This window comes from Jatropha curcas, chromosome 5 (genome assembly GCF_041381405.1).
Source record: "Jatropha curcas cultivar XTBG-Jc1 chromosome 5, XTBG_Jcur_1.0, whole genome shotgun sequence".
In the NCBI taxonomy this organism is placed as follows: domain Eukaryota; kingdom Viridiplantae; phylum Streptophyta; class Magnoliopsida; order Malpighiales; family Euphorbiaceae; genus Jatropha; species Jatropha curcas.
The window spans coordinates 23087797-23110104 of NC_143155.1; the positions used below are offsets into that span (position 1 = coordinate 23087797).

The 22308-nt window shown below is 32.8% G+C and overlaps 4 protein-coding genes across 10 annotated transcripts; 3 read left to right on the forward strand and 1 right to left on the reverse strand.

Moving 5' to 3' along the window:
* Nucleotides 1-562: 562 nt before the first annotated feature.
* MINE1 (homolog of bacterial MinE 1) lies at nucleotides 563-3017 on the forward strand. The gene is made up of 2 exons (XM_012212333.4): nucleotides 563-804; nucleotides 2154-3017. The coding sequence occupies exons 1-2, from the start codon at nucleotides 712-714 to the stop codon at nucleotides 2757-2759; spliced, it is 699 nt and encodes a 232-aa protein (XP_012067723.1). The 5' UTR covers nucleotides 563-711; the 3' UTR covers nucleotides 2760-3017.
* A 589-nt stretch (nucleotides 3018-3606) lies between these two features.
* Nucleotides 3607-8501, forward strand: LOC105630503 (Transducin/WD40 repeat-like superfamily protein). 6 transcript variants are annotated; one of them, XR_001046684.4, is made up of 10 exons: nucleotides 3654-4176; nucleotides 4274-4404; nucleotides 4504-4586; nucleotides 6090-6341; nucleotides 6617-6686; nucleotides 6996-7076; nucleotides 7153-7234; nucleotides 7329-7429; nucleotides 7808-7914; nucleotides 8140-8501. XR_001046684.4 is itself a non-coding variant. In XM_012212331.4 (10 exons), exons 2-10 carry the CDS (start codon nucleotides 4072-4074, stop codon nucleotides 7851-7853), a joined length of 951 nt encoding a protein of 316 aa, XP_012067721.1. In that variant the 5' UTR covers nucleotides 3657-3896; nucleotides 3984-4071; the 3' UTR covers nucleotides 7854-8501. The 6 variants fall into 6 exon arrangements, 5 of the variants coding, with proteins under 5 accessions (XP_089577730.1, XP_089577729.1, XP_089577728.1 ...); XM_012212331.4 differs by having other exon boundaries at nucleotides 3657-3896; nucleotides 3984-4176; nucleotides 7808-8501; XM_089721602.1 differs by having other exon boundaries at nucleotides 3634-4176; nucleotides 6090-6314; nucleotides 7808-8501.
* A 1452-nt stretch (nucleotides 8502-9953) lies between these two features.
* Nucleotides 9954-12300, forward strand: LOC105630502 (eukaryotic translation initiation factor 5A-2). Its single transcript, XM_012212329.4, has 5 exons — nucleotides 9954-10166; nucleotides 10961-11083; nucleotides 11169-11225; nucleotides 11316-11390; nucleotides 11936-12300. The coding sequence occupies exons 1-5, from the start codon at nucleotides 10044-10046 to the stop codon at nucleotides 12035-12037; spliced, it is 480 nt and encodes a 159-aa protein (XP_012067719.1). The 5' UTR covers nucleotides 9954-10043; the 3' UTR covers nucleotides 12038-12300.
* A 1-nt stretch (nucleotide 12301) lies between these two features.
* Nucleotides 12302-19885, reverse strand: LOC105630501 (Amino acid kinase family protein). Of its 2 annotated transcripts, XM_012212328.4 has the most exons (12): nucleotides 19685-19884; nucleotides 19124-19354; nucleotides 18882-18979; nucleotides 17786-17828; nucleotides 16622-16683; nucleotides 16434-16490; nucleotides 14045-14080; nucleotides 13886-13963; nucleotides 13626-13692; nucleotides 13470-13532; nucleotides 13079-13182; nucleotides 12302-12958 (listed from the first exon to the last, which is right to left on the reverse strand). In XM_012212328.4, the coding sequence occupies exons 1-12, from the start codon at nucleotides 19740-19742 to the stop codon at nucleotides 12845-12847; spliced, it is 1011 nt and encodes a 336-aa protein (XP_012067718.1). In that variant the 5' UTR covers nucleotides 19743-19884; the 3' UTR covers nucleotides 12302-12844. The 2 variants fall into 2 exon arrangements, with proteins under 2 accessions (XP_012067718.1, XP_020533624.1); XM_020677965.3 differs by lacking the exon at nucleotides 12302-12958 and having other exon boundaries at nucleotides 13079-13195; nucleotides 19685-19885.
* Nucleotides 19886-22308: the final 2423 nt, after the last annotated feature.

The following is a 22308-nucleotide window of genomic DNA, read 5'->3' on the forward strand; positions in this document are numbered from 1 at the left end:
CATGAATTTAGAAGAGCATGACACTCTTCCTTTTTAGACTCTTTGATTTTTAAAAATAAAAAAATATGATTTAAAAAAAATTAAAAATTGTAATAATAACAATGACAATTGATAGAATTAATACACATATCAGTCAAAATAATAAAATTGCAACCATAACTTGTAGAAAGCTATCTCTAATATTTAAGAAAAAAATAACAGTGAAAAAATAAGTCAGTATAATCTACTGATAAATAGTTTAAACATTTCTTCCAATACTAAAAAGAATGATAATGAAAAAATGAAAATAAAAATTTCTTTCATAAGATCAAACATAAAACGGAAGACAATATAAATTCCAACTAGGTGAGTGGAGACTCGGAGATTATGAAATTGAAATAAAATATAAATTATTTATTGAATTAAATTAGAAATTTGAATAAACAATAAGGATGAATTAATGAATTTTGTAAACACTCAGGTACCTCAAAATAATTTTCCAATAAGATAAAGTTGCAATTACACTTTTTTTTTAGAAAAAAAGAAAATTATTTTATCTTATTAGAACCAATATCATCACTTCTGACACCGTGAGAGCCAAAACCTAACCAAATTTAACGACGTCGTTGTGAAGCTTCCCGATTGCGAACACCATTCCTATATTGTTGAAGGCCGCGGGCGTGACTGCGGGAGGCAGAAGTGAGTTGAGAGAGAAAGAGCGAGCAAATCGAAATGGCGATATCGGGAGATCTAAGGGTCTCTGCAACACTGGCCTCTTACCACAAACACCCTTTTAGAAGCTCTTTGCCTTCTTCAAATTCAAAGGTCCACTTCTCTTTCACCATTTTTTGGTATCTCAACTCACTTGCATTTATAATTTTTCTGCCTTTGCCTTTCCTTCGTATGGTTCTCGTGTAATTCTTTATTTTCATTCTCGTATGCCCATTTATCTGCTTCTTTAGCGAGAAAAAACAGGAAAATTAAAAATGGGAAAAACTGGGATCTTGGTTAGTGAGCGACTGTTTCTCTTTAAAGAAATAGAGGATATGTTTTAACCAGTTTTTATTCGTTATCCTGATTGTTCAACTATGGTTTTTATTTTCTTAGTTCTGATCTGGGTTTGATACTTCACCTATAACATTTGATGTTTTATGTTACTGCTTGTGCGTGCCTCCATTGCCATGGATTTGACAGTAATTAGGGGCGAACTCGGTGCAAATTGAGTATGTCGGGTTTCATTTCTTTTCTTGCTTATCCAATTTTAGCTTTTTAGAGTATCCCAGACGAGGGCAGTGGTCGAGGAAGGTAAGATTTAAGAGGAAAGTGGATATCGCGAAAAAATATAATTGGAAAAGTGGTTGTCAGAGCAATTGTTTAGGATAATGCATCTGTTATGTTTGTTAATATATTTCTAAAATTCTAATGCTGACATGAAATTAGTTTCATAAATTTTATTTTATAAAAAGATCTTTTATGTACATATACCTGATGTGAATGCCCTAAGATTGGTTCGTTCATATCTGATTTTGAAGAAACATTCATCACTTTGAAGCGAATCTTGTCAGTCAAATTAACCTTTTGGTATTACTGCCAAAATTTTACTTGGTCAGTGGAGTTGAGTGGGATTTTGAGGTCAAGTTTAGAAAACTAGTCCAACTACTGCAGTCTCATCTTTCTCTCTATCTCTCTCCCTCTTTCGCTCGCTCTCTTGGTTGCAGTGGTGGTATGTGGATGATCTTGAATTGTGCTAATTAACTTTTAGGAGACAAATCATAAGGTTTATCACAATGCACAAACCTTCATTATCTCATTTCTTCCTGTTATAATCATGCTTCCCCTACTTTAGCTTCCCTTTTCCTTCATATTCTTATTGGCAAATTATTGATTATTTAGCTAGTGCAGTCTAGAAGTATAGGTGTAGCAGGCTTCTTATTATGTTAGGACCTCCTTTGGTGCTATTGGCTTGATTGCATAGTCTTCTCTCTGGAACTTTCAGAGTGAAGTGGAAAAATCTCCCTCCAATATGAGTTTATCTAGGAAAATAACATTGATTTGGTAGTATTTGTTCATTATTGAAGAACTGCAGGAAAACTTGGTGTGCATTTTTGTTGTATGTTTGAGAAATTAATGCTAAATTTATCACAATGTTAAGTCTTTTATGTTGTAATGTATAGGTAGAGTTCATTGGTTTCCCTGGTGGAGGATCAAGTGCTTCTCCAAACACGCACAAATGGCCTGGCATCAGCATTGATAGATGGAAACTGCATAATCAGTCTAGACGATTTTCTGGGATTACTGGAGATTATCAATTGTCTTCAACTTCAATTAGTGAAGAAGCCGAAAACTTCCTACTAAATGCCATAAACATGAGCTTCTTTGAGCGTTTAAACCTGGCATGGAAGATAGTATTTCCATCACCAGCACGAAGAAAGAGCTCAAATGCAAGGATTGCCAAACAGCGGTTGAAGATGATTCTTTTCTCTGATAGATGCGCAGTTAGTGATGAGGCAAAACGAAAGATTGTAAGCAACATTGTGCATGCTCTATCTGAATTTGTGGAGATAGAATCACAGGATAAAGTCCAGCTAAGTGTCACCACTGATAATGATCTTGGGACTGTCTACTCTGTCACAGTGCCTGTACGACGGGTGAGGGCAGAGTATCAGGATGCAGAAGAGATCGGGTCGATTACAAACATTGAATACAAAGATACTGGAGAAACTTCTGGTTCTGTTGATGTCCGGTTTGATTTCTTCATCCCAGATGAAAGAACTCGGTGATTGCCCAAGGCTGAAAGTAAAATAAAGTGTTGGCCAGTATCAAAATAGTTTCTCTTTTCCATGTTTGGAATTTTAGCTAGGGAGATAAGCTTACGCATTTGTATATATATGAATTTGCTGTTATGCAATTGAAGATTTTCCTTTGAATTTACAGTTGGTTTAGTGGTTCAGGTTAATAACATTAAAGCATGTCTGTGCCTTTACTGTTATGTTTTCAAGCATGGTATTTGAATGGAAAAAGAATCAGCTTGAAACTTATATCTAAGTTTATGACTATGAATATGCATACTTTTGAAGTCTACCTAAGCTTATGACTATGAATATGCAAAGTTTTGAAGTCTCCCTGCTGTTTTTGGCCGGGTGATCTCTAATTGGGATATAAACAAGCCGAGCTCTGACTTAAAATTTGGGGCTTAAAGTTGGAGTAACCATATATAAAAGTTTGGCGAATTGAAAATCATTAGACTCAAGCTCTATTCAAATTTAATTTTTTGAATCTTTTTTCATGTCGAGTTCAAACAGTTCACAAATTGGTTCATCTCATTTGTTTTGCTAATTTCCAATATTTAGATTAGTATAGTTATGGGCCTTCATTGCTAATTTCTAATATCTAGATTAGTATAGTTATGGGCCTTCCTTACGGCTTCATGGAAGATGTTCACATAGCAGCGACTGGTGAGTCTCATATTCACCTAAGAGAGTCCAACAATTATGACAAATGGGGTAGATTTTGACGCGAAAAATAATCCTTCTCATATTGGTTAATACTCGAAAGTATTTCTCTTAAAAAAAAAAATCTAAAGAGTTTCTAACTTTTTGTGGCTCAATTTTATAACCTTCGGTTTATAACCGATGTTACAACTATCCTAGTGGCTTGTTGTGACTTGTGAGATACAAGTTTCCTATTGAGAAATTTAGCTCGGTGTTTGATTTTTTTTTTTTTTTTTTTTTAAGGGCTTAAATTGTAATCTTCAAAATTGTTCCCTCCCATTTATTTCGATTTCAGTAGTTTGAAATATCAAAATCTATCATTTCCCGCTGTTCAACTCCGGTGCTGCTACCACCTTCTTCACCCCGATGGGGCAGCCGCACTAACATCGTTGACCTTCCTCAACACTCTCCATCTTCTACTAACAGGTTTTTTCTTAACAATTGCAAGCATTCCATATACAAATAGAGCCTCTTCCGTCGCACTCGTACCAACCATTTAATGTCTATGTTTAGCTTCAAAATCCTTCGATTTCTCGAGATCTGCTAGCTCCATACGGTGTCGTCTTCTCTCTCTGGTTGTGCAGATACTGTGGCTTTGATTATGAACGGCTCTACCTTACAGTTCGAGAAACCGATAGGAGATGCGGTTTCCAGGATACGATTCGCCCCGCAATCCGATAATCTCCTCATTTCTTCTTGGGATTCTGTGAGAATTCACTTTCTTATCTTTGTATAAGTTTACTTATTTACATTTTAAAAAAGAAGTTAATTTGGTACGATTGTTTTGGTTTTTGCTCGTGTAGAATCTGCGATTATACGATGTTGATAGCTCTCAGCTTAGACTAGAAGCTTCCTCACGGGCTGCTCTTCTCGACTGTTGTTTTCAGAGCGAGTCCATGGCCTTAACCGCAGGATCAGATGGTTGCATCAGAAGGTTAGTCATAAAATATTTTATTTTTCAAAAATTAATAATTTTCATTCTATGGTCTTTATAGAATATATGTTGACTGCTTTCGGGGCAATGTTTTTGTAGGTATGACTTGCATTCAGGAGCTAATGATACAGTTGGAAGCCATTACGATATGGCAACATGTGTTGGATATAATGATGAAACGTGTAAGCTACCCCCACAACCTCATTTCTATATATACTTTCTTAATTCAAGTTTTGGACTTAACCTTAGCTTTGCATATTAGTTTCTTAAATTACAATGTCCCAGATGATAATATGTTTCTGAACTCAACTATCATTTGATTTATTTAACTTTTTTAATGCTTTGGTGGGTGGTGATACTTTTGTTTTTAGTTTACGGCTAATAGGACCCATTTTAATATTCTTAAACGCAAAATTGGAACTCCTTGAAGTGTATAGACTATTTGATTTTTCAATCTCATTAAGAGGACTAGTACAAGAACTCCTTAGGAAGCCCTTCTAATATCTAGTAAGGCTTCTTCATGTTGGATGTGAAAATTCTTTTAATGAAAAAGATTCCATTAAAGAAACAAGAAGAGAAATTACAACAACAAGATATCCTTCTAAGTTAGGCAGAGAAAAATAAACAACAGCTATAAAAGGCTAAGGTAAGCCACTTGCTTTCAAGTGAATGCATCTCTAGGTTTCACAAGTTGGTCTATCAGCCAAAACCATGTATGAGAATGTCTCTTCTTGTGCTTTCCTTGGCCTTAGGGGATAAGCAACTAGAAACAATGTAGACTACATTCTATATCTCATATACATTTGGATGATCAACTTTTTTTGCTAAGTATAACACAAATATTCATTTCCTGCTTGAAACTCCAGCACAAAATGTCCTATCTGTTATTCATCTTCTGTATAAATATTCGGGGGCACACTTCTCTGCATGCAGAAGGGTATGTTAAAAACTATGCTAAAGATGAGCTTGTAGTGTAGTACCCCAAATTTTCTTACTGCAACCAAAGATGTGTTCAAAGAGTTTGCAAATGAAGGAATCTAAGTAAAATTTTGCTAATGATTTGCCCTCTAAAGCATCAGGTAATGGTTCATTGTTAGGACATGACTTCAAAACATAATGAGAAAGACTGCATATCCATCAACACCACAAAACCAAAATTGAATGTGTCAAAACTATTTAGTTATCAGTTGTTGATTTTCCATATATTTGCTAATATTGGAGACATTCTTCTCAACATGCTAGTTCTTCGTATTGGTGATTGCAACGTTCTGAAATACATTTGCTTTCGTAGTTGGGCTTTTATATGCATTCAAAGACTGAAATTAAAAGGCTAAATACATCATTGAGGTTGAGAAGTTAATTGAGTTTAATCTTCTTGGTATATCACAGAACCTCTTCAGAAAGCCAGGAATACCTTCTTTATATGACATACTGGTACTGATGTAGGTATCGACCTTGTATTTCTATGGTCCTAAATATGGCACTATGCTATAGGAAGAGTTTGTCACATGATTTTATACTTTTTTCTTAAAATTTAGGGTTTATGTTCAAATCTTAATTCAAATATTTTGCGCTGTAAGAGGCAGTCTCTATAAGACATGCAAAAAGCCAATTGTGCAAACTTTTTCTTATGTAGATATATTACTTATTCTAAGATATTGATTCCTTATCTTTGCTTGTTGTAGGCCTAGTGATTTCAGCTAGTTTAGACAATAACATAATGTTCTGGGATATGCGTGCAATGAAGCCTCTAGCATACCGGAGAAATCTGGGTGCAGAAGTCGAGTCAATGTCTCTCTCTGGATTTGATTTGATGGTAGCTGTTGGAACATCAGTAAATATATATGATTTGCGAAACTTGGAGAAGCCAATTCATTCAAAAGAATCATGTATGGATGTACAAATAAAATGTATTAGCTCCTTTCCTAACTCTAAAGGTATTACTACAATAATCATGATATCTTTGTATGTTGTGAGCATTTAGTTATTCTAGTAAAGACAGCTTCATTGAAAAATGTCATTATACAAATAATATGAAATAATGAAATGCTGAAGAGTGAATTCACATAATTATATGTGTCCTATAACTATATATTTGCGGTGAAGATTGTTGATAGTTATAGTTTTTCTGGAAACTTCTATTCATCAATGTGTTCGTGCATGTGCTTTCATGCATGCTAGAGTTCTTTAGAAAGGATCCATTTCCCTGCAGGTTATGCTGTTGGATGTGTCGATGGACGGGTGGCATTGGAATTCTTAGATCCATCCAATTCAAATAAGAGGTCAGTTTTTGGACCATATTTATTTATGCATAATTCTAATCCAATCTACATTGGTGAAAGGTCTGAAATGTATGCCTTTTCCAATTAGGATATTTGAAACATAAAAACTTGAATAATGTATATTCAAATTCTTGTAATCATACTTTCCTCTTTCTCGTACTTACAGAAAAAAAAAAAAAAAAAAAAGTAATGTGTACTTAATTCGTTCAATGACTTTTGGGGTGTCACATTTGTGATTTTAAGTCCGTAGTTTGGGATAAGTTGCTATAATGTTACATCTACTTACAAGTCTTCAAGATTCTACTGCAGATATGCTTTCCGTTGTCATCCGAAGTCAAAGGATGGAAGAGCACATCTAGTTTCAGTTAATGACATTGTTTTCAATCCACTGTATGTACAATCCTCTTAGTAGTTTTCCAACTCACATCTTTTTGTGAAACTTGGGATTGATTAGGCGTTTTGATAGTGTATGTGGCACTTTCATTACTGGTGACAATGATGGCTACATTATCGCATGGAATGACGAAAGTAAAAGAAAATTACATGAGGTATAGTTTGTCTGATTCAAACTGATTTTTGCACTGTGATATTGTGTTTATTTACTCATGTTGCTAGCACCTTTTTAACTTCTCTTGATTCTAGTTTCCAAGATACCCGAACAGTGTGGCGTCTTTATCATTCAATCATGTGGGAGAACTTTTGGCAATTGCATCCAGTTACACTTACCAAGAAGCCAATGAAATGTATGTGACTCCTTCATCAGCTGTTTTATCTTTGCAATTTTTATCACTTGGGAACTTCTTGTTCTGTTATATCTTTTTTCATTTGGTTTTTTTATTAATATGTGCTCATCCGTTCTCCTTTATCATATTTAAAGATAAATTTGTAATTTGGTCTTTGAACTTCTTGTTTCTAATGATACTTCTGTCTAGCATATAATTGCTTGTTGTGTTTCATCATACATGTCCATCCATTTTGAATTTTCTTCCTTTTTTTGTTGGAAAGAATATTTCTCTTAGTTCCTTTTTTATATGCTATTCTTACTTGGGTCTTGTCATGTTCTATTTCTTAATTATGTTAGATTTTTATTATGTTTTTCAACATATACTTCTGCATGACAGGGAAGTATCCCCTCAGATATTTATACAGAAGATGGGTGACAGCTAAGTTAATTTGTGCTGGAGTTTCAACTAGGAAATGGGTATTTTTGGTGTACTAGGTTCAAAAGGTAACCATACAAATCTATATTATCCATTGCTGGTAGTCACTTATCTCATTGATAGGAGTTGCTGTACCCAAATTAAGTTATCCACTCCCTCTAACCTTGTCCTTGATAAGGCCAATTTAGTCTTCTTTTCATATTTTGGTCATGTCTTACTTTATTCCAACTGGCAAAATGCTTTTCGTGGGAAGAAAAACACTGGTTGTTTAACTATATTCCTTCCTTTTCCAGATAGTTGAAGTCAGCTCAATCGTATTTGTCTTTGATTTATGGATTCTCAATCTTCGGATTAATTGCTAAATCTTGCTAAAAAGTGTCAAGTGTCCAGATTTCTTGTCATGCTTGCTGCTACAATTTCTACTTTCTTTCTTTCTTTTTCTTAATTTATCTTTTTAAAAAAAAGAAATCATGTTACGGCCTAAGAAAGAGCCGAGTCCACAGGAATAGTAGATGTTTCTGTATTTGTAAGATTCCTCTTTCATCATTTCTGTTTCTGAGTTGAACTTGCTGTAGCGCAAGAAGGATTTGATTGAGTGAATAATGAAGAAGCAAAACGATCGGTCTGTACCATCTGATTTTTTTGTCTCCATAAATGAATATCAACCTGAAGTCTCTTATCTGACATTTAAAATCAAGTTAGGCAAGATTATGAAGCTTATAGGGTTTTGGACCTTGAGTTCTGTCCTGTTAAAGTTATGTGTATATTCTCATATCAGGAAAATTCATTGCACAGATTAGTGACTGTACTGTACATTCATAACAATCCTAACTCATACTACCAATATCTGTTTAAAAATTGTTTCATTTCAATCTAACTGATCAAAGCTTCTCAAGGCTGTAATTCTGCAGCTTCTGATTTAATCGAGTTAATTACTAATCTCAATTTATGAAAAACATTATCAAGGGTTTTTACTGTATAAATAAACTGAAAAAGGAGTTCATCTTTTCAAGAAAAAATCAAAAAATATAAATCTTTTGGAATAACAGGAATCTTTTTTTCCCATTTGAAATGAAGTATTCTTTTTTTTTTTTTCAATGATTCAATAATACTAATACTGACTGCCAATATTTAAAGAGTCAAAAAAAATTAATGTGACACCATCGTTTGGTCTTCTGAATGCGATGGAAATTGGCGTCTTTTCCCCACACTTAAATGCCTAAAATGTGACCCAATTCTATATACTATTCAAAGTTCTTCAAATCTATTTAGTTATGCGTATTTTATAATTTTTACCATTAATAATTAAATATATAAATGTAATTATCATTCAAAAATATATCTCAGTTTTTATTTTTAAATTATCTATCTCAATATATAAATTATTTAAAATTTTTATACAAAGATTATGAAAATAATTTTTTTTTAAAGGAAAAATGAAATTTGATGATAGAAATCATCAAACAAGACAAATATAATAAAATTAGAAAGAAGGTGACCTTACTTCTTTAGATCATATCTAAAATATGTATGAGTTGCTGACAAATCTATTCATTGATTTTTTAATAAAAACATAGAACAAAATTTTATATATTATTTATTAAGCTTTTATAGTATCAAAATAAGATAAAATAAATAATAATTTAATTAAATTATTTTTTATTTTAAACTCAAAGGTAACTATCAAAATAGTTATTATATTTAATATAAATAATAGTAAAATTGAAAATAAATAATATATTACTCTTTAATATACTTAAATTTTGAATACTTTGGGAGGGAGAGAGTAATTTCTAAATACACAAATTATTTTTAATTTCCATCAATTATCACAATATAATTGATAATTTTATCGTCATATAAATTGGAGAGGCAATAAGTTATCATTGGCCTATACTGCAAAACACGGAGCATCTTTCTCGACAGTGGCACCCACGTGCCATCAGCGTCATTGTAACGCAAAGGCGAGATATTTTTATCTTTCGTCAATCCAACGGTCGAAACTTACTTAAGCTAGCTTTGCAAAAAAAAAAAACCCTAGGTCTTTTTCTTTTTTTATTTTATTTTATTTTTTTCTTCCTTATATACCCCTATAAGTGCTACAAAATCTCTTAGTTGCTTTCCTCTCACGCTCTCTGCTCCTTTTTCTTCCATATTTTTTCATCTGATAGAAAATCTTAAGCTCCCAGCTGCCGCCATGTCTGATGAAGAGCATCATTTTGAGTCTAAGGCTGACGCTGGGGCTTCGAAGACTTACCCTCAACAAGCTGGAACTATAAGAAAGAACGGTTACATCGTCATTAAAGCCCGTCCATGCAAGGTATATTTTTTTTGCTGCTTAGATTGGTTTAGACATTAGATCTGTATTTATATTTATTTATGTTTCATCCTGTTGTGACTGTATTGGATCTATGTTCTGTTAGATCTGTAATGAGTATCGGATCTAGGTTTTTATAGCTCTGGCAAAGGGAAAATAAATTGATTGAATCATGTTGATGAATTGTTAATGGAGAGAAATAAAGCTTTATCGTGGAATTGATTTTGGGGAATTTGAGTTAGAGTGAGTATATAGGTCTTGAGTGAGAGAGAAAATTTCAATTTTGATATGAACTTTAAACTTTAAATTTTGAGTCTGGTTGTTTGGTGTTTTTGTTTGCTTTTATTTTGGGATTTTTCATGATATTGGTAAAAATTGATGTATTTATTCCTTTGTTTTGGTTTCTGGATGATTTGAATTAGTATCGTTAGGTTTATATTTTGGTGGACAAGTTTGAATTATATAGTTTTTAATCAGTATCAGAGGGAATTTATAATTATTATGTAAAATCACATCTCTTATTATGCAACTTTAAAATTGATATTCGTTAAATATAATTGTTCTTCAATTCTTTTTTTTCTTCCCCTTGCATCCTTTTTTAATAATATTCCTTAAAAGGGTCCTTGTTATTGGTGTGATATAATGAATTGCTAGTATTCGTGCTCCTAAAGATATCTGACTGATTGAATTCTTTTACTTCTTTATATCCATCTCTACCAATGACCATCGACAGTTTTTAATAAAGATCATAGTTTTTTTTTTTTTCCCTTTTCGTAACAATAGTTTTATTTTCTCAGGTTGTTGAGGTCTCAACATCCAAAACTGGCAAGCATGGTCATGCCAAATGTCACTTTGTTGGAATTGACATCTTCAATGGCAAGAAACTTGAAGATATTGTTCCTTCTTCCCACAATTGTGATGTACAGACTTTGTGTTTATCATTGTTTTCCATACTTCATTTCATCATGAAGCTTTTTCTTGACTTATGCTTTAATGGTATCACAGGTTCCCCATGTTACACGTACTGACTACCAGCTGATTGATATCTCTGAGGACGGATTTGTATAATCTTACGTTCTCTCGTTTATTTAATTTTTTCCCTCTTTGTAATTTGTTTGACCTTTGTAATTAATATGCTCTGCTAAATTTCAGGTGAGTCTGCTGACTGAGAATGGCAATACCAAGGATGACCTGAGGCTTCCAACCGATGAAAATCTGCTGACCCAGGTTAGTGGAAAATCTTACCTTAGTGGCAGATGGATACCCCTAATCCCGCCACCCAACTTCTGCCTCATTTTAACTATTGACTTTTACTTAAAAGACCTACCTGTGATTATACTTTTAGTATTGAAGTATATTGAACCTTAGGAACAATAGAATGTGGAATGGAACATTAAGAATGAATTTGTTGGTGAAAATGGCAGAATAGTTTGAGTTCCTTTCAAATCATTTAATCTGTGGATAAGAAACTTGAGTTGAATTGGATGAACCATTAATCCCACATTAGGTTTGATAACATTGCCTTCCCTTCCTTCATTTCTTACAAGAACAACCTTAAGCACGGTGTTTTCACTTTCTTCTATTGATCCATCACTGATAAATTTAGCTTGAACTTGAATGATTGTTTTAAATGAGGTTCAGATTTAACTACTGAATTAATATATGGTAATATGATTTAAAGTTTTGCCATGTTAATTAGAATTGTTTTATTATTTTTAGCCCTTGTTCAACGGTATCTAATTGTTTATGTACATTTCTTTGTATCAATGCAGATCAAGGATGGATTTGCTGACGGAAAAGATTTGGTTGTGACTGTGATGTCTTCCATGGGAGAGGAGCAGATTTGTGCTCTTAAGGACATTGGCCCAAAGTAGTTGTTCTTGCTTTGTGGAAGGTCATCCATTGTTGAGTGCTGATCACTGTAGTTTAGCCGTGGGTCTGAGGGTTTGGGAATCGGGCCCATCTCAAGAACATTTTACATGAGATGTGGCTTCACTTATAAGACTTGTCATTAAGTAGCCTTTTATTGTTTATTTATATTTTTGTACTTGGTGTGAAGAAGTTGAATCTACTGGTTAGAGTATGCTTCTAAACACCTTTGGATGTTTCAAAACTATTTACAGTTTCATTCCCCATAGTTTTCATTTTTTTTTTTTTTTTTTGTTAAATCCCTTGTTATTCTCGGATAACCTTGTGTAGACTATTTATTTATAATTCTGTTATGGAAAAAATGTGTTGGGAAGAAATAATTATGCATATTTATATAGCTTGTAGTTTTGCAGAATTTTCGTTTTGGCTTTAGCTTCCGCGAATCTCAGCTTGCTTTTGGTTCTCGCTGCTTGTCTATGCTTGCGTAACTGTCCATTGTAATCTTTGTTACATTTTTTGAAAATTAGACCTACCATTTGCTTTCATTCTAATTAACGTTTGAATGCCCACAGAATTTTTGCATGTTCTCGTACATGTTCTCATAAAAGCACTGAACACAGTTAATCAACAATTGATGTCAACTTGACAATTTTGCGTTTCAGATGAATCAAGAGTTGCAGATAATTATTTTGAAAAACGATTCAAATAAATGTAGCAGACAAGGTCTTGCACGCTCACAGGCATTTTGTTTGAAATCTCCAGTACCTGTTTTCTTTGAGGCTTTACTGAAATATTGAATACTCCCAAATTCATCAACTACAATCAATTCCTTTGTCAACGAATCTGAGTACGGTCCCAAACCAATCATCAGGAATGGTGCCTCTCACTTCTCCACTCAAGGCCCTCAATGAGTGGCTTGTTGCTGCCTGTATTTACCGCAAAAGATTCTTAATGTTAATTGCACAAACATGGTGCAGTTGGAGATAAGAAAGACACAGAAAATAAGTCGTAAATGAATGAGAACAAAATGTGGCTATAGTTATTACCTTAACAATGTAGACATCAATTCCAAGTTTTGCAATCAATGCAGCCTCTGATATCTTAGTCACCATCCCCCCAGTCGTATCATGGGCTGCTACAGTTATTTCAACTGTTGACAAGAACTGGAAAACTTATTTCGAACTTTTATCAACAAGGTGGGGAATGAAAAAAGGAATTTGTCCTAATACTAAACTATGGCTCTAAACCATCATTTTTACAACAATATACTGCTAAATGGATGCTTGATATGAGAATTCACTGGACGCGGGTAGCACAAATGCAGGTAAAAAGAAGGTTGAAAACACTCCACACAGCAAGCGCACATGCAAGCAAGCATGTATATCAGAATTAGCCATCGCTATCTTGCAACATCAGAACCTAGTTATTTTCACAAACCTTGTTCATTTGCATTCTGGAGTGTTGGCTTCACAACAGACCAGCTTCCATCCTCATTAACCGCTGTCATGATTTGAAAATGAAAATTGGTTATTTGCATGCATTCAATTTGAAAGATTCACAAGCAACATCTAGGTTGAAAATATGAGTACTTGCCGATCTCCCTCAAGAGAATTGCATCTGGCTCTGAAGGTGGACGGTCATACACACCCAAAACATCTGTCTTTGATCTATGTTAATTGGATAACAAGCAAATAACTTTTTTTCTCGTCAACAAATGATATATGGTAAGTATCAAAATGACCGTTAATCCAAGACTGATTGTGCATAAAAATATGAAGATTTAAGAAACTGATTTACAGAGGATTGTCCAAGATATGGAAGCATATGAAGAACATATCATGGAAAAAGGATACAAGGAACACCACATATTCCGGTTTCAAGTAGGCTGCAAGATGACGTATAATGACATCACCACTCAATATGGTGCATCCCTGATTACATAAGCAACATAAATGCATGTCAATTCCAACTCTATAATCGCAATGCCACATCTATTGTTGGAGAAACCAAACCTGTAACTCATCAAGTACAGCATCTCCATGTAGAACCTAGAAAGCAAATAAAAATATATGATAACGCGGCATTTTCAACCAAAAGTTAGAAAAAGAGAAAAAGAGAAAAATAAAGCTTGATTGAGATATCAAATAGAAAAAGAAACCATGTCTCCTTAACTTGAGTAAATTCAATAACAAGAGATTCATGATAAAAGGTCGTCTTAGCAATGGCTCTATGCCAACAAGCAAATGGTTTATCACCCAAAGGCACACATGCCTACAGCTACAGTTTAATATATCTCATTGGAAGTCCAAGAGGCAGTTTATCACCTCAATTGAAACTAGACCTTTGAACCTTGTAGCTGCATTGCAAAGTAAATATCTCATGCCATAATATCAAATTTCATTATAGACCACAAGCTCTTGAAATCTGTAGGCAGCCAAAACAAATGGCATCAAGGCTTTGTTAACCCAAGATATTGACCTAAAATAGTGAATTCTTTTATTCATAATTTCAGTTGACCTCTAGTAGGGATGGCAAAATCAGCCCGACCCGATGGGTATGCACCCAACCCGAACCCAGTCAAACCCGATTTTTAGGGTTTTGATTGGGTTTGGGTAAAATCGGAAAGTTTCGTTTTGGGTATAGGTAGGGTATGAGTATCGTTATTATAAACTCAAACCTGATCCCAAACCCAATCTGAACTTTTGGGTCGGGTAATATCCGAACCCGATACCCAAACCCTAAAAGGTTTGAAAATTAATTATTTTCTTTAAATTGTAGTATGAAATATTTAATAAAGTAAAATAATTGTAATTTGAATAAATTTGAGTTAATTTGAATAATTTAAATTAATTTCAATAATGTGAATAGTTTAAATTAATTTGAATAATTTAAATTTATTTAAACAATTTGAAATTTTCAAATTTTTTAAGTTTTAGGATTTTAAAATTTAAAGTTCAATATTTAATATTTCATTTAAATAAATATCTTATTTTTAATTTTATATTTTAGTCTATATATATTATTTATTGTAGATTGAAATTACTATTAGTTAGCATGAGAAATTGAAAAATTATTATTGGTTAGAGTCTCTCTTGTTTTCTTCTTTCTCACAAAAACAAAACATTTTATTAAAAGCTTTAACACAAGTAATAGTTACAATAGAGAGTCATTTTATCAAATATTTCAAAGCAAGTGGTGTCAAGTCATCATCGTCTTCGTTAATTTATCAGTTGAAGAGTCTACTACTATTGCCCTTGAGTGACACATTATGATAAGAAGAGCAAGCATTATGATAAAAAGCGCAATTTTGTAATTAAAATTTTAATTTATCATTTTTTGAACATTTATTTATTTATTAATTTATTTTCATATTTTTAATGGAAAGATACTTTTATTTTTTTTAATTCTTTTATTTATTGATTCAATATAATCTAATTTTTTACACAATTTGAATATATGAGTAAATAGGTATTTGTGGGCAATAGATACCCATGGTAACCCGAACCCCATTGGGTTTAGGCATGGGTATAACATTCTCTACCCGATAGGGTATTGGGTAGGGTATGGGGATAGGGATAGGGTTTGGGTATGGGGATTGCACTACCCAACCCGAACCCTACCCATTGCCATCCCTAACCTCTAGAACCATTGGACATCCAAAAAAGGTCATATGAAATTACCATATTGGTACAGCTATGTGGAAACTGAAATGTTAAAGTTGTCTGTACATTAAGCTTTAGTGACTGCAAGTTCAGAACGTCCTGTCTATATACAATAGCTATACCTTTTGATCAACATATTTTTTGGAAAAATGTTAAGCATAGGACGTTTAGGTTACATCTCTTAAGACCCTATTTTGGCACTATCATAACAGGTAAAGGCTGCTCGTCATCTCAAACTCATTGGCTGATTATTCACAATGACATGTAAAAAGTATGTTTTGCTTTGGGTCAGTTTGATGTGTTCTTACACGTAGGAGAGCAGCCAGATGAAGGAGAATAGCCCCATATCTAATTGGATTTGATATACCTGGCTCAGATCCATTTGGTGCATATGGAACTGGGGCCGGACACAAGCATCCAGAAATTTCTTGCAAGGGCAGACTTCATTGCATCTCCTCAGGCCTGGGATGTCTAACCCTCCTTTTGTATTTGCAAAGTTACATGATTAGGTTTTCCTTTTTTGTTGACGAACCATATGAGTCATTGTGAACAATTTTGAAGCCACAGTTTTATAGTTGACATCAAAGACATCTATGACTTGACAAGAGCATAATACAGAGACAATGCTTCATTTACAAGTAATTATGATCCATGCAACTGAAAATATATAGGATAATGAAAAGCTTATAAGATTTTAAAGCATCTATGAACCAGTAGAAGTAGAAGAATTATATCTTACAGGTACAAATCCAGAATCAATTGCCTTAGCAACCATTGACAAATCTGCCGATGCTATCTGAGGGGGGGGAAAAAGGTCAAGCTTAGAAGGTTGAGAATTATACTAAATCACTAATATGATTAAAACAAAAAGGACCCATATTTGATGCAAATAAGATAATGAATACACTCTTTTGCAATGCCTCTGACATTTCTTTCTGAAGTTGACCATCCACATGAAAATGGAGACATTCCAATGGAATGAATGCCCACTGTGAGAAAAAGAACTTGTTAAAGTGATGCAGTGCACATCCCGAACAAAGTATAGAAACAGATATGGCTACTGAGAAGCTACAAAGTATTCAATGGAAAGAAATTTGCAGGCTAATCAAGTCTATTCTCAATTTCAAAACTCCATGAAACCAATTTCAATGCTCATAATATGTTACATAAAGAAACATCAGAGAATGAAACAAAAAAGATGAAAATTTCCAACTCAAAGCAGTTGACATTTAATGTATCTTGTGTTAAAACTAGTATTCCAATTGAAACTACATAATGGACAAAGTGATATAATCAAGAAACAAATAATTTTATTTGGTTCACAGTAGCATATAGATTCATCTTCATCATTTTTCACATGATACAAGAAACATACAATCACTATACAATCCGTTAGTTTTCCTCCCTTCTTGCAACCTTTTCATAACGATACATAGAAAACCCAAAATACAACCCTTAAAGAGAAGTGTGCACTAGGCTCATGCCAATATCGTATTTTTGTACAAAATTCACTTCCTCCCTCCTTGCAAAATCATTTCTCAAAGATTTTAGTTACACCTATTTTAGAAAGAAATCCTGAAAATTTTTTATAGAGTTATTTTAATTATTTAGATCATTTTAGGCAATTGGTTTTATGGTTTATGCCAGCATAACAAGCTACTTTTTGCAGAAGCAAATGTGGTATCAAATCATAATTGACATTTTCAACTCTCCAGCCAACATAAGTTCTCAAAAAAAAATATAATTCATTGTACTATAAATAATCATGAAACACACTCTTTTACAAGATATTTTAAAATCTACCAGGAAAATATAGATAGCGACAATTTGTTTTTACGTTAATCTTAAACATAGAAACACATTTGTTATTGCATAAATGCCCACTAGAGCCTATGGCAATTTCACCGAACCCTTCTATCAGGCTGTTCAAGCATGAAATGCAGATTGCAAGAGCAAAAAGCTTTCGTAAATAACTAAAAGGTTGTCCAGCATTTGTTACACTTTCAATAGTGAAAATATAAAGACTATTCTTGTCTAGGAAAGAACAGATAAAAAAAGCATGTATAAAAATAACCTTTTTATTACTATTACCTCTAGCTAGCACTCGAACAATTTCAAGATTCAGAGTTGTAACCTGAAACAAATAAAAATAAAAGATATATAAACAAATAGTCGATAAAAATGGGAGATAAAAAATATTCCATGAAATGATCTGTCTGAGACCAAACCCAAATTTCCATAGAAAATTTAGCATAAGTAGCATAGAAACTTGATGGATATGAGAGAATATTTTATACCCCAATCAATTATGAAGAGGTAGAAAATTAGATTCACATTTCCCTTAGAAATCATCCAATAAATCTGGTCAAGAGTACACTGACAATTGACATCACTTTTTGTCAAGCTAATTTTTGCTCATGATCTCAAAAGGAGTCATATAAAGCTTCAAAAGTAACATTAAAACCTTAAAATACAAATTTTGGTAACCACTAGCCCATTCCAAGTTTGACACACAGATCCTTGATATTTACCATGCTTCTGTCAGTGAAATGTAAGAATAACATAGTGACAATTTAAAGGTGAAAGTTTTTCTAGATGAAACAAAGAAAATACTAAATAAATCTTCCAAAAAATCAGAATAAACTTTTTGTCATTTTAGCACCTTCAGTATGCCAAAGCTTGAAATAGGTTATGAAATTTTCTATGTATTTGAGAAAGTGACGCTTAGACGTTAAAGAAAATGTAATTCCCTATGGATTTTGTTGTGGCAATTACATTAATATATCATATGGATGAACATCCCAGACTCAGTGGGAATTTTTAACAGATAACAGCAGTTACAAACAAGGGCCACCTTTAAGCTTGGCATCCATTCCAAAAACTTTAAAGGAGTATTTAACAACTTTTCTGCCCAAACTAAGTTTCCACATTTATAGTACCTATGGTGTAAAACAAATCAATAATTGTACAAAACTTGGACATGGTTCATTAACAACAGGACACTGAAGCGCCATAAACATATCAAACATTTTCAATTGTAACAACACCACCTATGCACTTGGATTCATAACAGCACTTGGCTTCATAACAGCTTAGCACATAAAGATTTGCACTTCAGAATACTCGCTGAAATATCATGAGAAAATAAAAACAGAAAAAGAACATATAGTATCCAAGTAAATCTTACTGAGATGCGTGTAGCAACAAAACCAGCCCTGACAAGTGGTTGGTCCAATCCTCCCTTATGAACCCCCGATTTGCTAGCCTGAAAATGCCCAAAAGAACCTGAGGCCAATAACACAGAAGATAAATTCAACCACGTCTTTAGCAAACTAGAGGTGTGAAGATCACTTAAAAATTAAAAGACTAAAGCAATGAAACAGTTCATGCTTATTCAATAATGATTCAAGAAACAACTGTCGAAAATACCTGCTCCATGAACAACAACAAAACTGCTAGAATCCAACAAGGTTTGGTCTTCAAAATTATCCACATCACAGGAAATTTCAGGATCTCCAGGTTTCTTGCTCCAATCAAACCCAATAACTTTTTGGGACCCAGACCCCGTAATCATAGCTTGCCTTAGCTGCAAGGATACAACCTCAAGATTTTCTTCATTTACCTTCTCTAACTCATTCTTGCAAGTAATTGCAGCACCTCCTGCATCCAATATACTATGATATATAAAGACAGAGAAAAGTCCAAATTCTCAAACAATTCTTGAAGTTTCTTGTCAAGGTAATTCATTTTGTATCTCTGGATCCATTAAGGATAGCATATTAACTTTATTACAATGATAATTAGGCTTAAATCAGAAAGTAACAATCTTTTGTGAACCAAAACATCAAAAGAATCAAACTCAGCTTAAATGAGATCCAATATATTCCTTTTTACTAAGCCATGATAATGTAAATCGCTAAAAAATGCAAAGACATGACATGGGTCAATCGCAGAAGCTGAAAAATATGAAAGAGAAAAAAGAAGACGGACCAAGTTTAACAATGCAGCGAACTGGTTTAGTGAGATTCGGAGCAGTGTAGTCCTCCATTTCTCTACTCTTTTGTTTTAGCTTATTTCTGCTATCTGCTGTACTAGCTAGTTGTAGCTCATTCACACTTTCAAACCGCTTCAACTCGAATTCTCGACTCCAGCACTCGGCTTTCTCCGCAGTTGAGCCGGTTCGGTAGACTCGCTCAACAATATTTTTTGTTCTGTTTTTTTGTTCCCCCAATTCAAGCTAACTGACTGGACATGAAAAATTGTTGGGCTTGCACAAAATGTTTGTCCAACCCAACTTATAATAAGGGCTTTGTCCAAGCCCAACTCATTCATTAGGACTGATTTCGAAAATTAGTACTCCCTCCCATGTCTAAGTTTGATTTACATTTTCTTTTTCTTTTTTTTTTTTAAAAAAAATATCTCATTGGTAAGACTTTTTGCTGGCATCAACCTTTTTTTCTCCTTCAACTTTATATAAATACATAAAAGTAGATATAGACATTTTAAATACAAAAAATTTCTATCCTTTATGTGACAAACGAAAAAAATAAAATTTCATTTTCCCCAAACATTGCAATTTTTTTTTCCTTTTTGAAATTGGCCTAAAATACAATGGTTAATCATGTAAATTTTATAAAATGAGCACATGTGAACATCAAAGTTCCTTCAATTGTGGGATTTGTGTGACAAATACATGCCTTAAAAGGACAATTTGTCCCACAATAATTAATTACAGAAGGATACAAAATTTGTTAGTGTATCTCTAGAAATTAGACAAACCAATATTTATTTAATTAATTAAAGAAGCAAGCCATGAGCCTGCGTGCTATGCACTATGCACTAGCCCAATGCAGTTGGCCATCAATATTCACAACTAATAAGCAATAATTAATGGCAAATTGGCCAACCACACATTTCTTGCTCGGTAGAATCAACTACGGACATTTTAAATTTGTACCCAATCTTTTGAAAATACATATAGGAAAGGATATAATACTAATTTTATTTTTGTCTTCTATTTAACAAGGCATGTAGATATAACTTAACCTAATTACTCCATCTATCTATAAATATAAGTGACATTAAGTTAATTCTTTTAACTATAATTTTGAGATATGTTAATGATTAATTAATAATATTTTTTCAACTTTACCTTATTTATATTAAAAATAATAATTATTTTTTAAAGTGTAATTTAGTCAAATTAATGAATATTTTATTATAATTTAAATGAAATAATTGTTTCTTCAATCACTTGTAGTAATCTTAAACGACTGATATATTGCTTTAGATTAAGCCAATTCCACCACATCCTCCATCTTGGATTGTTAAGATTTGTAAATGGAGAAGAATTTTGTCCTACAGGTGAAATTGAGAACTTCTTATAAAATTATTCATCTTAAGATTTTTCTTAAACGAGCATACTCGACTTTAGAGTCTTTATAACTCTCCAAGTAATTCCATCAAAAGGCACTTGCAGTGATTAATTTCTTCTGTTTCAATATATGATTCGATTTATTACTGTATCCCGCATTTCACTATCCTAGCTATCATCTCTTTCCTAGAAGCTTGCTAGAAACTATGCTCTACTCATTCTTTTCAAAATGCTTAACCAGGTCAGGATGTCACATGATATTTGTAGGTAGAGAGAATAATTTGAATCAATCATTCATTCTTCACTTTGTTAATTATAGATTGTAAATGATTTAAGAAAAATAGAGATATATTTCTTTTTTTGTAAATAATCAAATTCAAAACTCATAAGGGGAGAAATACAAATTAGAATTAAATGTTTCTAAAACCCTCACGCTAAATTAAGACATAACTTGTATAAGTACAAATGAATTAATGTGGCATATGCAACTTGTAAGAAATAAATTCTTAAGGCTTTGACAAAATTTCCAAATATGTAGAAGTTGTCTAATGCCAACCCCACTCTTTATATGTGTGTTAAAGGCGCTTTGACATTCGACAATGTGTTTGTGACTTTGTGTGCACTTCTTTATCTCCTCTATTTACTTTGGGCACATATATGAGAACACTTATTCTTGCCTTGATTGCTATTGCAACAAACAAAAATCAGTGATTCTTTAAGGTGGTGGTCTATCTTTTTATTATAAATTATAATTATTATAAATGAGTTGAGTCGAACTTTTTCGGTTTAAATTTAACTAGTTCAATATATATTTAAATTTCAAAAATAAAAATCATATTTGATTCATTAAATTTATCAAATAGGTTCACAAATCACTTCATTGTTTTAAAGCTCGATCATTGTATATCATTGCTTTAAATACCATTTGGATTGTTATACGAGCCTTGTTTGAGTATGGGTAAACAGAATAAAGAAGTATAATTTCTCAAGAAATGCATAAAGTTTTTATTTTATTTACCTATTGAAAATAAGTCATTCAATGAGATAACTTTTTATAAATAGTTAAAGAAAGTCACATTTTTTAGTTAAACACGGTAAATTTATTAATTTATTGTATTATCTAAATATACTTTAAACTTTTAATATGAAAATTAACATCTTTTATAAGTCGATAGAAACTTGCAAACCAAGTCATATAATTTTTTTCTGGAAGTGTATTTTAAGAAGTATACTTCCTAAA